Here is a 13,787-nt window from a genome sequence, read left to right on the forward strand (position 1 = left end):
AATCATAGGGGTCCCAGAAGAAGAAGAGAAAAAGAAAGGGACTGAGAAAATATTTGAAGAGATTATAGTTGAAAACTTCCCTAATATAGGAAAGGAAATAGTCAACCAAGTCCAGGAAGCACAGAGAGTCCCATACAGGATAAACCCAAGGATAAACACGCCGAGACACATAATAATCAAACTGTCAAAAATTAAATACAAAGAAAACATATTAAAAGCAGCAAGGGAAAAACAACAAATAACACACAAGGGAATCCCCATAAGGCTAACATCTGATCTTTCAGCAGAAACTCTACAAGCCAGAAGGGAGTGGCAGGACATATTTAAAGTGATGAAGGAAAAAAACCTACAACCAAGACTACTCTACCCAGCAAGGATCTCATTCAGATTTGATGGAGAAATTAAAACCTTTACAGACAAACAAAAGCTGAGAGAGTACAGCACCACCAAACCAGCTTTACAACAAATGCTAAAGGAACTTCTCTAAGCAAGAAACATAAGAGAAGGAAAAGACCTACAAGAACAACCTGAAACAATTAAGTAAATGGTAATAGGAACGCACATATCAATAATTACCTTAAATGTAAATGGATTAAATGCTCCCACCAAAAGACACAGACTGGCTGAATGGATACAAAAACAGGACCCATATATATGCTGTCTACAAGAGACCCACTTCAGACCTAGGGACACTTACAGGCTGAAAGTGAGGGGATGGAAAAAGATATTCCATGCAAATGGAAATCAGAAGAAAGCTGGAGTAGCAATTCTCATATCAGACAAAATAGACTTTAAAATAAAAACTATTACAAGAGACAAAGAAGGACACTATATAATGATCAAGGGATCGATCCATGAAGAAGATATAACAATTGTAAATATTTATGCACCCAACATAGGTGCACCTCAATACATAAGGCAAATACTAACAGCCATAAAAGGGGAAATCGACAGTAACACAATCATAGTAGGGGACTTTAACACCCCACTTTCACCAACGGACAGATCATCCAAAATGAAAATAAATAAAGAAACACAAGCTTTAAATGATACATTATACAAGATGGATTTACTTGATATTTATAGGACATTCCATCCAAAAACAACAGAATACACATTTTTCTCAAGTGCCCATGGAACATTCTCCAGGATAGATCATATCTTGGGTCACAAATCTAGCCTTGGCAAATTTAAGAAAATTGAAATCGTATCAAGTATCTTTTCTGACCACAACGCTATGAGACTAGATATCAATTACAGGAAAAGATCTGTAAAAAATACAAGCACATGGAGGCTAAACAATACACTACTTAATAACGAAGTGATCACTGAAGAAATCAAAGAGGAAATCAAAAAGTACTTAGAAACAAATGACAATGGAGACACGACGACCCAAAACCTATGGGATACAGCAAAAGCAGTTCTCAGAGGGAAGTTTATAGCAATACAATCATACCTTAAGAAACAGGAAGCAACTCGAATAAACAACTTAACTTTGCACCTAAAGCAATTAGAGAAGGAAGAACAAAAAAACCCCAAATTTAGCAGAAGGAAAGAAATCATAAAGATCAGATCAGAAATTAATGAAAAAGAAATGAAGGAAACAATAGCAAAGATCAATAAAAGTAAAAGCTGGTTCTTTGAGAAGATAAATAAAATTGATAAACCATTAGCCAGACTCATCAAGAAAAAAAGGGAGAAGACTCAAATCAATAGAATTAGAAATGAAAAAGGAGATGTAACAACTGACTCTGCAGAAATACAAAAGATTATTAGAGATTACTACAAGCAACTCTATGCCAATAAAATGGACAACCTGGAAGAAATGGACAAATTCTTAGAAATGCACAACCTGCCAAGACTGAACCAGGAAGAAATAGAAAACATGAACAGACAAATCACAAGCACTGAAATTGAGACTGTGATTAAAAATCTTCCAACAAACAAAAGCCCAGGACCAGATGGCTTCACAGGCGAATTCTATCAAACATTTAGAGAAGAGCTAACACCTATCCTTCTGAAACTCTTCCAAAAGATAGCAGAGGTAGGAACACTCCCAAACTCATTCTACGAGGCCACCATCACCCTGATACCAAAACCAGACAAAGACGTCACAAAGAAAGAAAACTATAGGCCAATATCACTGATGAACATAGATGCAAAAATCCTCAACAAAATACTAGCAAACAGAATCCAACAGCACATTAAAAGGATCATACACCATGATCAAGTGGGGTTTATTCCAGGAATGCAAGGATTCTTCAATATACGCAAATCAATCAACGTGATACACCATATCAACAAACTGAAGGAGAAAAACCATATGATCATCTCAATAGATGCAGAGAAAGCTTTTGACAAAATTCAACACCCATTTATGATAAAAACCCTGCAGAAAGTAGGCATAGAGGGAACTTTCCTCAATATAATAAAGGCAATATATGACAAACCCACAGCCAGCATTGTTCTCAATGGTGAAAAACTGAAACCATTTCCACTAAGATCAGGAACAAGACAAGGTTGCCCACTCTCACCACTCTTATTCAACATAGTTTTGGAAGTTCTAGCCACAGCAATTAGAGAAAATAAAGAAATAAAAGGAATCCAAATAGGAAAAGAAGAAGTAAAGCTGTCACTGTTTGCAGATGACATGATACTATATATAGAGAATACTAAGGATGCTACCAGAAAACTACTAGAACTAATCAATGAATTTGGTAAAGTAGCAGGATACAAAGTTAATGCACAGAAATCTCTGGCATTCTTATACACTAATGATGAAAAATCTGAGAATGAAATTAAGAAAACACTCCCATTTACCATTGCAACAAAAAGAATAAAATATCTAGGAATAAACCTACCTAAGGAGACAAAAGACTTGTATGCAGAAAACTATAAGACACTGATGAAAGAAATTAAAGATGATACAAATAGGTGGAGAAATATACCATGTTCTTGGATTGGAAGAATCAACATAGTGAAAATGACTGTATTACCCAAAGCAATATACAGATTCAATGCAATCCCTATCAAATTGCCACTGGCATTTTTTACAGAACTAGAAAAAAGAATTTCACAATTTGTATGGAAACACAAAAGACCCCGAATAGCCAAAGCAATCTTGAGAACGAAAAATGGAGCTGGAGGAATCAGGCTCCCTGACTTCAGACTATACTACAAGGCCACAGTAATCAAGACAGTATGGTACTGGCACAAAAACAGAAATATAGATCAATGGAACAGGATAGAAAGCCCAGAGATAAACCCACACACATATGGTCACCTTATCTTTGATAAAGGAGGCAAGAATATACATTGGAGAAAAGACAGCCTCTTCAATAAGTGGTGCTGGGAAAACTGGACAGCTACCTGTAGAAGTATGAAATTAGAACACTCCCTAACACCATACACAAAAATAAACTCAAAATGGGTTAAAGACCTACATGTAAGGCCAGACACTATCAAACTCTTAGAGGAAAACATAGGCAGAACACTATACGACATCAATCACAGCAAGATCCTTTTTGACCCATCTCCTAGAGAAATGGAAATAAAAACACAAATAAACAAATGGGACCTAATGAAACTTAAAAGCTTTTGCACAGCAAAGGATACCATAAACAAGACCAAAAGACAACCCTCAGAATGGGAGAAAATATTTGCAAATGAAGCAACTGACAAAGGATTAATATCCAAAATTTATAAGCAACTCATGCAGCTCAATAACAAAAAAACAAACAGCCCAATCCAAAAATGGGCAGAAGAACTAAATAGACATTTCTCCAAAGAAGATATACAGATTGCCAACAAACACATGAAAGAATGCTCAACATCATTAATCATTAGAGAAATGCAAATCAAAACTACAATGAGATATCATCTCACACCGGCCAGATTGGCCATCATCAAAAACTCTAGAAACAATAAATGCTGGAGAGGGTGTGGAGAAAAGGGAACACTCTTGCACTGCTGGTGGGAATGTAAAATGATACAGCCACTATGGAGAACAGTATGGAGGTTCCTTAAAAAACTACAAATAGAACTACCATATGACCCAGCAATCCCACTACTGGGCATATACCCTGAGAAAACCATAATTCAAAAAGAGTCATGTACCAAAATGTTTATTGCAGCTCTATTTACGATAGCCAGGACATGGAAGCAACCTAAGTGTCCATCAACAGATGAATGGATAGGGAAGATGTGGCACATATATACAATGGAATATTACTCAGCCATAAAAAGAAATGAAACTGAGTTATTTGTAATGAGGTGGATAGACCTGGAATCTGTCATACAGAGTGAAGTAAGTCAGAAGGACAAAAACAAATACCGTATGCTAACACATATATATGGAATCTAAAAAAAAAAAAATGTCATGAAGAGATTAGTGGTAGGAGGGAATAAAACACAGACCTACTAGAGCATGGACTTGAGGATATGGGGAGGGGGAAGGGTAAGCTGTGACGATGTGAGAGAGCGGCAGGGACATATACACACTACCAAATGTAAATTAGATAGCTAGTGGGAAGCTACAGCATAGCACAGGGAGTTCACCTCTGTACTTAGTGACCACCTAGAGGGGTGGGATAGGGAGGGTGGGAGGGAGGGTGACAAAAGAGGGAAGAGTTATGGGAACATATGTATATGTATAACTGATTCACTTTGTTGTAAAGGAGAAACCAACCCACTACTGTAAAACAGTTATACTCAAATAAAGATGTTAAAAAAAAAAAAAAAAAAAAAAAAAAAGAACCTGCAGTATAAAAAAACAAACAGACAAAAAAACAACTAATACTAAACTTTCTTTGGGTTATTTGTATGGAAATATGTTAATATAAATGTTTCAGACATTACATGAAATTTCTAAAAATCTTATATGTTCTGGTATAATGTTATAAGTCATAATTCCAGTTATTACTTTAAAATGTTTATCTCAGAAATAACTAAAAAAAAAAAAAAGAAAAAGAAAAGAAAGAGCTCTTAAGCTGTAGCAATTGTTAAGTAACTTAAAACATTAAAAGAAAAAAAAAAAAGAGTCCTAGGAAACAGAAAAGCACAGAGAAGCAACCAGCCTCTTCTCCATGGGCATCTAGCTTTTTACCAAAGGAGAGGTTCCATTGCTCCCTCAGTCAAGCGTTGCAGAAGCTCCACCCCAACCCCCCCTTCTGAGACCTCCCTTTGCAGTGTCCTAATCCACAGGGCCCCTCTCCAGTATGTATGGAGACATCCAAATTTTTATAAACCTAGTGAAGCCTATTTCCTTTCCTTTTCAAGCCCTTTCATCATTGTGACTGTCTGAAATTCTGCCAAGTACAGAAATTAGTGTCTGACTCTAAAAAAAAAAAGTGATAGAAAATATTAATTACTCTCCCTTTTTCTTCTACCCATAGAGGTCAACCACATAAAGTCTTAAAAGTAGGCTCTTTGTGCAAAGGCACCTGCCCAAGGGGGCAAACAGGTGTCAAAATGTAGCCCATGACCACTTTTTATGCCATGAGCCCTGGCCCAGGTTAAGTCAGCCCAGAGAAAGAGGGTCTTTTTCTAATTTCTCTCCCAAAGATGACACTGTGGAAGAGGTAATCAAGGATGTGACCACCAGTTAACCTGTGAGCTGGCCTGGGCAATCAGAGGCTCCTCACTCTCTCTTCTTCTCTCCTTGGGATGTACATTCTGTCCCAGGTTCCCACAGTGGGAGCTGTTTCAAGGACACAGCCTTGAGAGAGTACAGAGTTGTTGAGACCATGTGGACTGAATATGCAACTGAACCCAGTGAAAGCTTCTACATATACTTTAAGTTTGGCGAGCGGGTGTGGAGATCTACTCAACTCACAGCCACTCAAGACAAGCCTCGTAAGAAAGTTCCCTTGCTTATTAAAGCTGCCACCTACCAATCTGGAGTGCTGACTCTTTCTTTAGCCTCTCCCTGCCTTCCCTGTATGGGGCCAGCTTGCGAATAAGAGACACCTTTTCTAACCTGCACACTACCAGAGTGCTAACTGCAAGCAGCAGCCCTACCGTCAATAACAGTATATGACACATGCCACACACATACCTCAGTCAAGCAGAAAAGCACTACAGTGGGTTCTCAATTAATGTTTGTTGCATGACCTGTTAAATGAACAGGGCTTATAAGCCCGTGGTGGATTCAGCAATCTATAGACAAACAGTTACAGTGAATCTTCATATCCATAGAATCATAAGGACTTTACAGGTCATTGAATTCAGGGCATTCCCTCCTGATACAGGGTTTTTCTACAATATCCTGCTCAAGTGGTCTCTCAATCTCTGAACCCCTCCAATGCTTTGCTATTTAGAGGCAGCACTCCACATGGTTTGGATCACGTGATATATGTGCCAACACCCTATTTAGTGCAAAGAACAAGTTCATTGTACTGGGTTGGGATCTCCCTCACTGTAACTGTTACCCACTGTTCCAATTCTCCCCTCCAGAGCAAATCACAGTAAGTATAATCTGTCTTCCACAGAGGAATACTTCTTGCATTTGCAGGCAGCTGAAGTGTTTCTAAGTTAAACGTATCCAGTTTTGACAACTGTTCCTCACATACCAATTTCAATATTTCCATTTTGACCACCCTGTTTTGGACACATACACTTGTCAATAGCCCTCATAAAATATGGCACCCAATATATACAGTGGAATATTACTCATTCATAAAAAGAAAGAAAACTGAGTTATTTGTAGTGAGGTATATGGACCTAGAGTCTGTGATACACAGTGAAGTCAGAAGGAGAAAAACAAATACCATATGCTAACACATACATATGGAATCTAAAAAAAAAAAAAATGGTTCTGAAGAACCTAGGGGCAGGACAGGAATAAAGACGCAGACGTAGAGAATGGACTTGAGGACATAGGGAGGGAGATGGGTAAGCTGGGACGAAGTGAGAGAGTGGCATGGACATATATACACTACCAAATGTAAAATAGATAGCTAGTGGGAAGCAGCCGCATAGCACAGGGAGATCAGCTCTGTGCTTTGTGACCACCTAGAGGGGTGGGATAGGGAGGGTGGCAGGGAGAGGCAAGAGGGAGGAGATATAGGGATATATGCATATGTATAGCTGATTCACTTTGTTATAAAGCAGAAACTAACACACCATTGTAAAGCAATTATACTCCAATAAAGATGTTAAAATTTTAAAAAAGGCACCCAAACTGAAAATAAGTATTTTAATCCTTGAGGTGTCAGTTTCTGAAAACAATAGTTTAGACACACACAGCAGAGAAGAGGATTATTACCTACCTTGATGAATATACAACACTTCTAATGCTACAACCAAAACTGGAATAGCTTTTTTAAACTGTTATATTCCACTACTGGCTTCAAACTTATGATCAAGTAAAACTATCTTTTTCAAAGAGTGTGAAAGTACCCTCATCCAGAGGATGGATGGATATAGATATATGTGATTTACCAAAACTTTAATCTTATATAATAGTTATTTTATTATTTTTTTATGCCAGACCTATCTTGTACTTTACAGACCACTTTTTTTCCTCTAAACACAAAGACCTAAATTTTATCTCTTGCATTCAAGTCCCTCATTTCAGCCTATCGATACTTTTAAGTATTTATTCAATCAGCCTGCCTATTATAAAACAGAGAGCATCAACCCTAAGTACACAAACCAGATGTTAAATGAATCATTGCCAAATTTGTTTCATTTTTAATGTACTAGCAAAACTGCCAAATTTTATCACTCTTATAAAGCCAACCTGCTCAGTGACTAGACTAAATGTGGCATTTTCTAGCATCACTTTGCAGAGAATTATGCATGTTACTCAAAATGACCAACCTAGGTATCTATTTTCTGAAAACACACTTTACCTGGTTGATGAACAACTTTTCCAATTGTACGTTCTTCTTCCTCCTCCTCTTCCAGAATGAAGCCTCCTCCTGTGTCAATTATCTTCGGGGCTGCTTTTACATTAGCCACACCTACAAAAAGTAAGAGTGGTCAACAAATGAACTAGGTAAGCCCTCATATTCCCTTGTGCATAAACAGGAACTTTTAAAAATTTAATATATATCAAACAAGACAAGGATGTCCACTATTACCACTTCTATTCAACATTATAATGAAGGTCCCAGCCACTGTACTACGGCAAGAAAACAAGACAGGCATAAAGGCTGGAAAGAAGTACAACAGTATTCACAGATGATGTGATTATGTATACAGAATATCCAAAAGAATCTACAATTAGAATTAAGAAATAATACCTAGGAACAGATGTGTAAAACCTCTATACTGAAAACACCACTAAGAGAAATCTAAGTCAATTCTCCCCAGATTTACCTAAAGATTCAATGTGATTCCATTTAAAACCCCAGCAGTGGCGGGGAGTGGGAACGCGGGAGGGGGAGGAGTAATGGGAGCTGACAAGCTGATCTAACATTTATATGTAAATACAAAGAACACACAATAGCCAAGATAATCCTGAACAAAACAGGAGGATTTACACTACCAGATTTAAAGATTTACTACAAAGCTTCAGTAATTATGACAGTATAGTACTAAAACAAAGGGACCAATGTATTGATAGTAGAAGAGAGAGTCCTGAAATAGACCTACACATATTTGGTCACTTAACTTACAGCAAAGGCTCCAAGGCAATTCAGTGAGAAAAAGATAATATTTTCAATAAATGATGCCAGGATTTATGACAAAGGCACTACAAAACAATGAGGAAAAAATGGTCGTTTCGGGCTTCCCTGGTGGCGCAGTGGTTGAGAATCTACCTGCCAATGCAGGGGACGCGGGTTCTCGCCCTGGTCTGGGAATATCCCACATGCCGCAGAGCAACTGGGCCCATGCGCCACAATTACTGAGCCTGCGCATCTGGAGCCTGTGCCAGAGCAACTGGGCCCATGAGCCACAATTACTGAGCCTGCGCATCTGGAGCCTGTGCCAGAGCAACTGGGCCCATGAGCCACAATTACTGAGCCTGCGCATCTGGAGCCTGTGCTACGCAACGAGAGGCCGCGATAGTGAGAGCCCCGCGCACCATGATGAAGAGTGGCCCCCGCCAGCCACAACTAGAGAAAGCCCTTGCACAGAAACGAAGACCCAACACAGCCAAAAATAAATAATTTTTTTTTTAAAAAAAGATGGTCGTTTCAATAAATGAACTTTGATCTACCTCATACAATATACACAAAACAATTTTTAAATGGATCACAGTCTTGAATGTAAAGGGTAAAAGGTAAAACAATAAAGCTTCTAGAAGAGAACATTGGAGAATAACTCCATGAACTTGAGGTAGCCAAAAACTTCTTAAACATGACACAAACGTATTAACCATAAGAGAAAAACTGCTAATTGAACTTGATTAAAACTAAGAACCTCTATTCATCAAAAGACACCATTATGAGAGTAAAAAGACAAGATACAAATAGGGAGAAGCTATTTGCAATATGTATATCTGACAAAAGACTCATCCAGAATACATAATGAAATTCTGTAAGCCAGTAAAAGACAAATAGCCCAACTTAAAAAAAGGGAAAAGACCTGAAGAGAAACTTCACAAATGAAGATATGCAAATAGCTAGTAACCACATGAAAAAGGTCTCATCATCATAAGTAATTAGGAAAATACAAATTAAAACCATAACGAAATATCACCATTCCCACCAGAATACTCAAAATGAAAAAGACTGACAACACCAGATGATGAGGATGTGGACACCTGGGACTATCATACATGGCTGGTAAGATTTTAAATTGATATAATTGTTCAGCAATGCCTACTAAAGTTAAAACATACATCTCCCCTATAACCCAGAATTCCATCTCTAGGCATATACACAATAGAAATGAGTGCATATGTCCACCATAAGACATAGCAAAAATGCTCACAAATGTTATCCTCATAATAGCCCCAAACTGGAAACAACCCAAATTTCCATCAAAAGGAAAATGGAAAAACTACGGTATAACAACATAAAAGAGTACTATAGAATATATAAATGAACAGACTGCCAACACATGCAACAACACGGATGAATCTCTCAGGTATTACGTTGAGCAAAAGAAGCCAGTTACTGTATGATTCCATTTATATGATGTTCAAAAACAGATAGTACTAATCAAATAGTCAGAATGATAGTTACTTCTGAGGGTGAATGGTTGACTAAGAAGTGCCATTAGGGAAACTTCTAAGGTTCTGGAAGTGTCTGTACCGTATACTGATTGCTGTGGTATTGACATGAGTATTCACACAGGTAAAATTCAGATGAGTGCATTTTACATTAATGTATGAATGTTATAACTAATTTTTTAAGACAAATTTAGTACGTATTATCTTGCTTAAGTCTAAACTCCCCTTCTCTGGCCTCAATTTATTAAATAGAGGAATTAGAGTATAAGCCTGTTTCTACTGTTAACAGCAATTCTCATATTCTACTACATTGTCTGTTCATCTCTCTACATCCCTTCGTTAGACTGACTGCTTTTATCTCCGTAATTCTGAAAAATAGTTAAGCATTCCATGAATATTTACTGACTGGATCGAAATCAATGAATGTATCAGAATATGATTTTGATTTCATGAATAGTATAGCGAATGATTAGAATGATCATTCATAAGTGCAGTAGGAATTAAGAAGGGAAGCTGGAGTAATCAAGACCATAATCTGAGCAGGATCCTGAACAATGGTAAATCATGCCAAAAACAAAGCTCAATTTCTCTCTACTGCTATGCCTTGTTTTTTCCCCAGGCCCTTAGCACTACTCTTAGCAACACATTCTAAGCAAGTTCTTCTCAGTCTTTTTCATGGCATGTCATAGCACACACAGAAAATGAAAACTGTACAGTACATTGAAATAAAAGTACTACAAAGATTAAAAATCTCAGCACCTACCAAACTCTTGAAGCACAGCAGGTTGTATACAATGCTGCAACACAGTTCAGTTCTTTGGCAAATACCTAAGAAATCTAACAAAATATTCATGCTACCTTGCTTTCCATTATCATACGTTTAGTTTAATACCACTTTATGCTCTATTTTGCACCCGTGTTCCACGGCCTTTTAGTACAGATCTAGAAACCTTTATGGAATAATGAATATGAATTAATCAATGCAGATGGACAACTTTTTGTCCTGACCCTAGAATGCTTCAAGTTGGGAAAGGAATAAAAGAAAACCACTATAAAACAGAAAGGATGAGACCAGAACCATTAAAACTGGTTGCAATTTGCAGATCCAGTGTCAGTATGAACATCAAGAGACGCAGCTCGCTCTTCACTCTTCCTTACTTCTGGCTGATGAAAAAGGGTAGTGGATGACACAGCTCTGACCGTGCTCAACTGCTCACACAGTATGGATATAGGTTTAGGAACACCTGTGCTTCACATTATAGAGGTGGTCCTGAAGAACCACATGTCAACCAAACTGTACTTCCCTGAGGAAAATTATTAGTTGACCCCCTGGAGAATTACATGATAGACACATATATGACAGGCAAAGAGACAAAAAAGCCGCCAAGGGCTGCCCTAATAAAAGGGAAAGATGAAATCCAAACAAGAATAACAGCCTTTCTTCCTATGGGTGAGAGAGATGCCTAGTATAGCAGAGGCAGCTGGTGAGCAAGGAAAGGCCCTGAACCCAGGGTCAGATGACCCGAGTTCTAGTCCTGATTAGCCTTTGCACTTACTGGGATGAACCTGAGCAAACTCCCTTTCCTTTTCTGATCCTCAGTTACCACCTCAGTAAAACACGGATACCAAACCCTGTCCTAATTATTTTCTCACAGGTTAGCTGTGAGAATCAAATCAGCCAATTTGAAAAACGTGAAACACAACAGGTGCCACTCTGTTAGCCCCACGAAGGCAGCAGCTAACGTCTGTTTGCTCCCAGCACGGAGCAAGCACTGTGCCGGTTACGGAATATGCACTCAATCACCCTGTGTTAGTTAAGTGGATGACCGAAGGAAACTGGTGCAAGACCACTAGTTAAATGTGTTACAAGGTCTAAAAGCTTTACACAAAAACCACCCCTGGGACCGGTGGAAGCTGCAGGAAGAGAGCAGAAAGGGAGAGCTGAGGCACTGGCTGGCATTTCCCGACGGCGAGGGCGGCTGCATTCCCAAGTTAAGGACCGCCCAGGAGCAGGGAGGAAAGGTCAGGGCTGGGAGTCTGGAGTCGCCCAGTGGTCTCGGACAGCCCGCTGTGACAACGCCCGCTGAGCGGATCCCACCCCCACCCCCCGCACCTGGGACTGCGGGAGGGTCTGCGCGGAAACGCGAAGGGAGTGCATGCCACACCCAAGACGCTGCCCCTGGTCCGCAAGGAAAGAGAAGGAGTAGGCGCCGCCCGGGCCCAAACCTCCGGTAGCCGCAGCCGCCGTCGCCGGGTAAGGTCGGGCCGCCAGCCGGGCCTGGCGCAGCATCAGCGCCCGCTGCCGCTTCCGCTCGATGCTCGCCCGCACCGCGGCAGACAGCTCCGCCGGCTGTTCTGAAACCGCCGGCTCAGACGAAGATCCCACGGCGGCCGCCATCTCCGTGCTCCCCCAAGGACTGTGGCTCTAGTCCCGCGCACGCGCACTGGCGTCCCGAAGCGTGCCCAAGGCCCCGCCGGCAACTCCTCCGCGCCTGCTCCACGGCTCAGCCTCTGACAAGGAGAGCGCCTGCGCAATTTGAGAAGCACGTGGGAAAGGGAGGGGCGGCGGGTGGAGTCTGCACACGCGTCGGCGTGGGGAATACTGGCCGGCTTGTAACCCAGGGGGAGGGCCGTGGCAGAGATCGGTGATGGTCACCTCTAAAATAATAGTTTCGGGCTTCCCTGGTGGCGCAGTGGTTGAGAATCCGCCTGCCGATGCAGGGGTCGCAGGTTCGTGCCCCGGTCCGGGAAGATCCCACATGCCGCGGAGCGGCTGGGCCCGTGAGCCATGGCCGCTGAGCCTGCGCGTCCGGAGCCTGTGTTCCGCAATGGGAGAGGCCACAACAGTGAGAGGCCCGCGTACCGCAAAAAAAAAAATAAAATAAAATAAAATAATAGTTTCTCTTGGTGGTTCAAAATATGGACTTTGGAGTCAGACTTGGATTAAATCCTATCTCTGACACTTGCCATCTGCGTGACTGCAGCAAGTTATTTAACCTGAGTTCAGTTTCTTCAGTAGAAAAATGAGGATAACTACGGAACCACTTCCATGGTTGTTGGGAAGATTAGATGTAGCCTTTCAGCACAATGCCTGGCACATAGAAAGCTTTCAAAAATGATGGCAGGACTTCCCTTGCAGTCCAGAGGTTAAGATTCCGTGCTTGCAATGCAGGGGTCGCGAGTTCCAAACCTGGTTGGGGAACTAAGATCCCGCATGCCAGCAGCACAGGCAAAAAATGTAAAATGAAATAAAATAAAATGGCAGCTAGTAGTAACAGTAGTGCCAGTCAAGAGAGATCAATAGATGATTGGTCTGACTATTTACAACACCTGGCCTAGGGGGACAGTGTCTTAGATTCGAAATGAGAGCGCCTGGGTTTAAACTCTCACTTGCTGTGACATCAGGCAAATGCAGCACCGGGTTGCCAAGGCTGGTATGCTTGGGCTCAGCTGTCTTTTCCTTGGAATATTTCTTCAGTGTGGATGAGCTGCCACCAGGTAGACAGTGGGTTTGGATTTGGGCCAAATCCTGACTTCCCAAACGTGTGGCAAATGAAGCATAAGAAACACTGCATGATTTTCTAAAAATGTATGCTTTTTCTTTATTACAAATAAAACTTAACTGAAGCCAGAAAACATTAAGTTCTAATTACGACATATACCA

The 13,787-nt window shown here is 40.4% G+C and overlaps 1 protein-coding gene across 1 annotated transcript in view; it reads right to left on the reverse strand.

The window, feature by feature from the left end:
• XPA (XPA, DNA damage recognition and repair factor) overlaps positions 1 to 12,639 on the reverse strand; it is a 91,774-nt gene extending 79,135 nt beyond the window's left edge. The window contains exons 1-2 of the mRNA XM_059073281.2: positions 12,350 to 12,639; positions 7,854 to 7,964 (exon numbers count right to left, since the gene is read on the reverse strand). Of these exons, the coding sequence (XP_058929264.1) occupies positions 7,854 to 7,964; positions 12,350 to 12,521 (283 nt within the window). The 5' untranslated portion in view covers positions 12,522 to 12,639. The remainder of the gene's footprint in view (positions 1 to 7,853; positions 7,965 to 12,349) is intronic.
• Positions 12,640 to 13,787: the final 1,148 nt, after the last annotated feature.

The sequence above is a fragment of the Kogia breviceps genome, chromosome 8 (genome assembly GCF_026419965.1).
Source record: "Kogia breviceps isolate mKogBre1 chromosome 8, mKogBre1 haplotype 1, whole genome shotgun sequence".
Classification (NCBI taxonomy): domain Eukaryota; kingdom Metazoa; phylum Chordata; class Mammalia; order Artiodactyla; family Physeteridae; genus Kogia; species Kogia breviceps.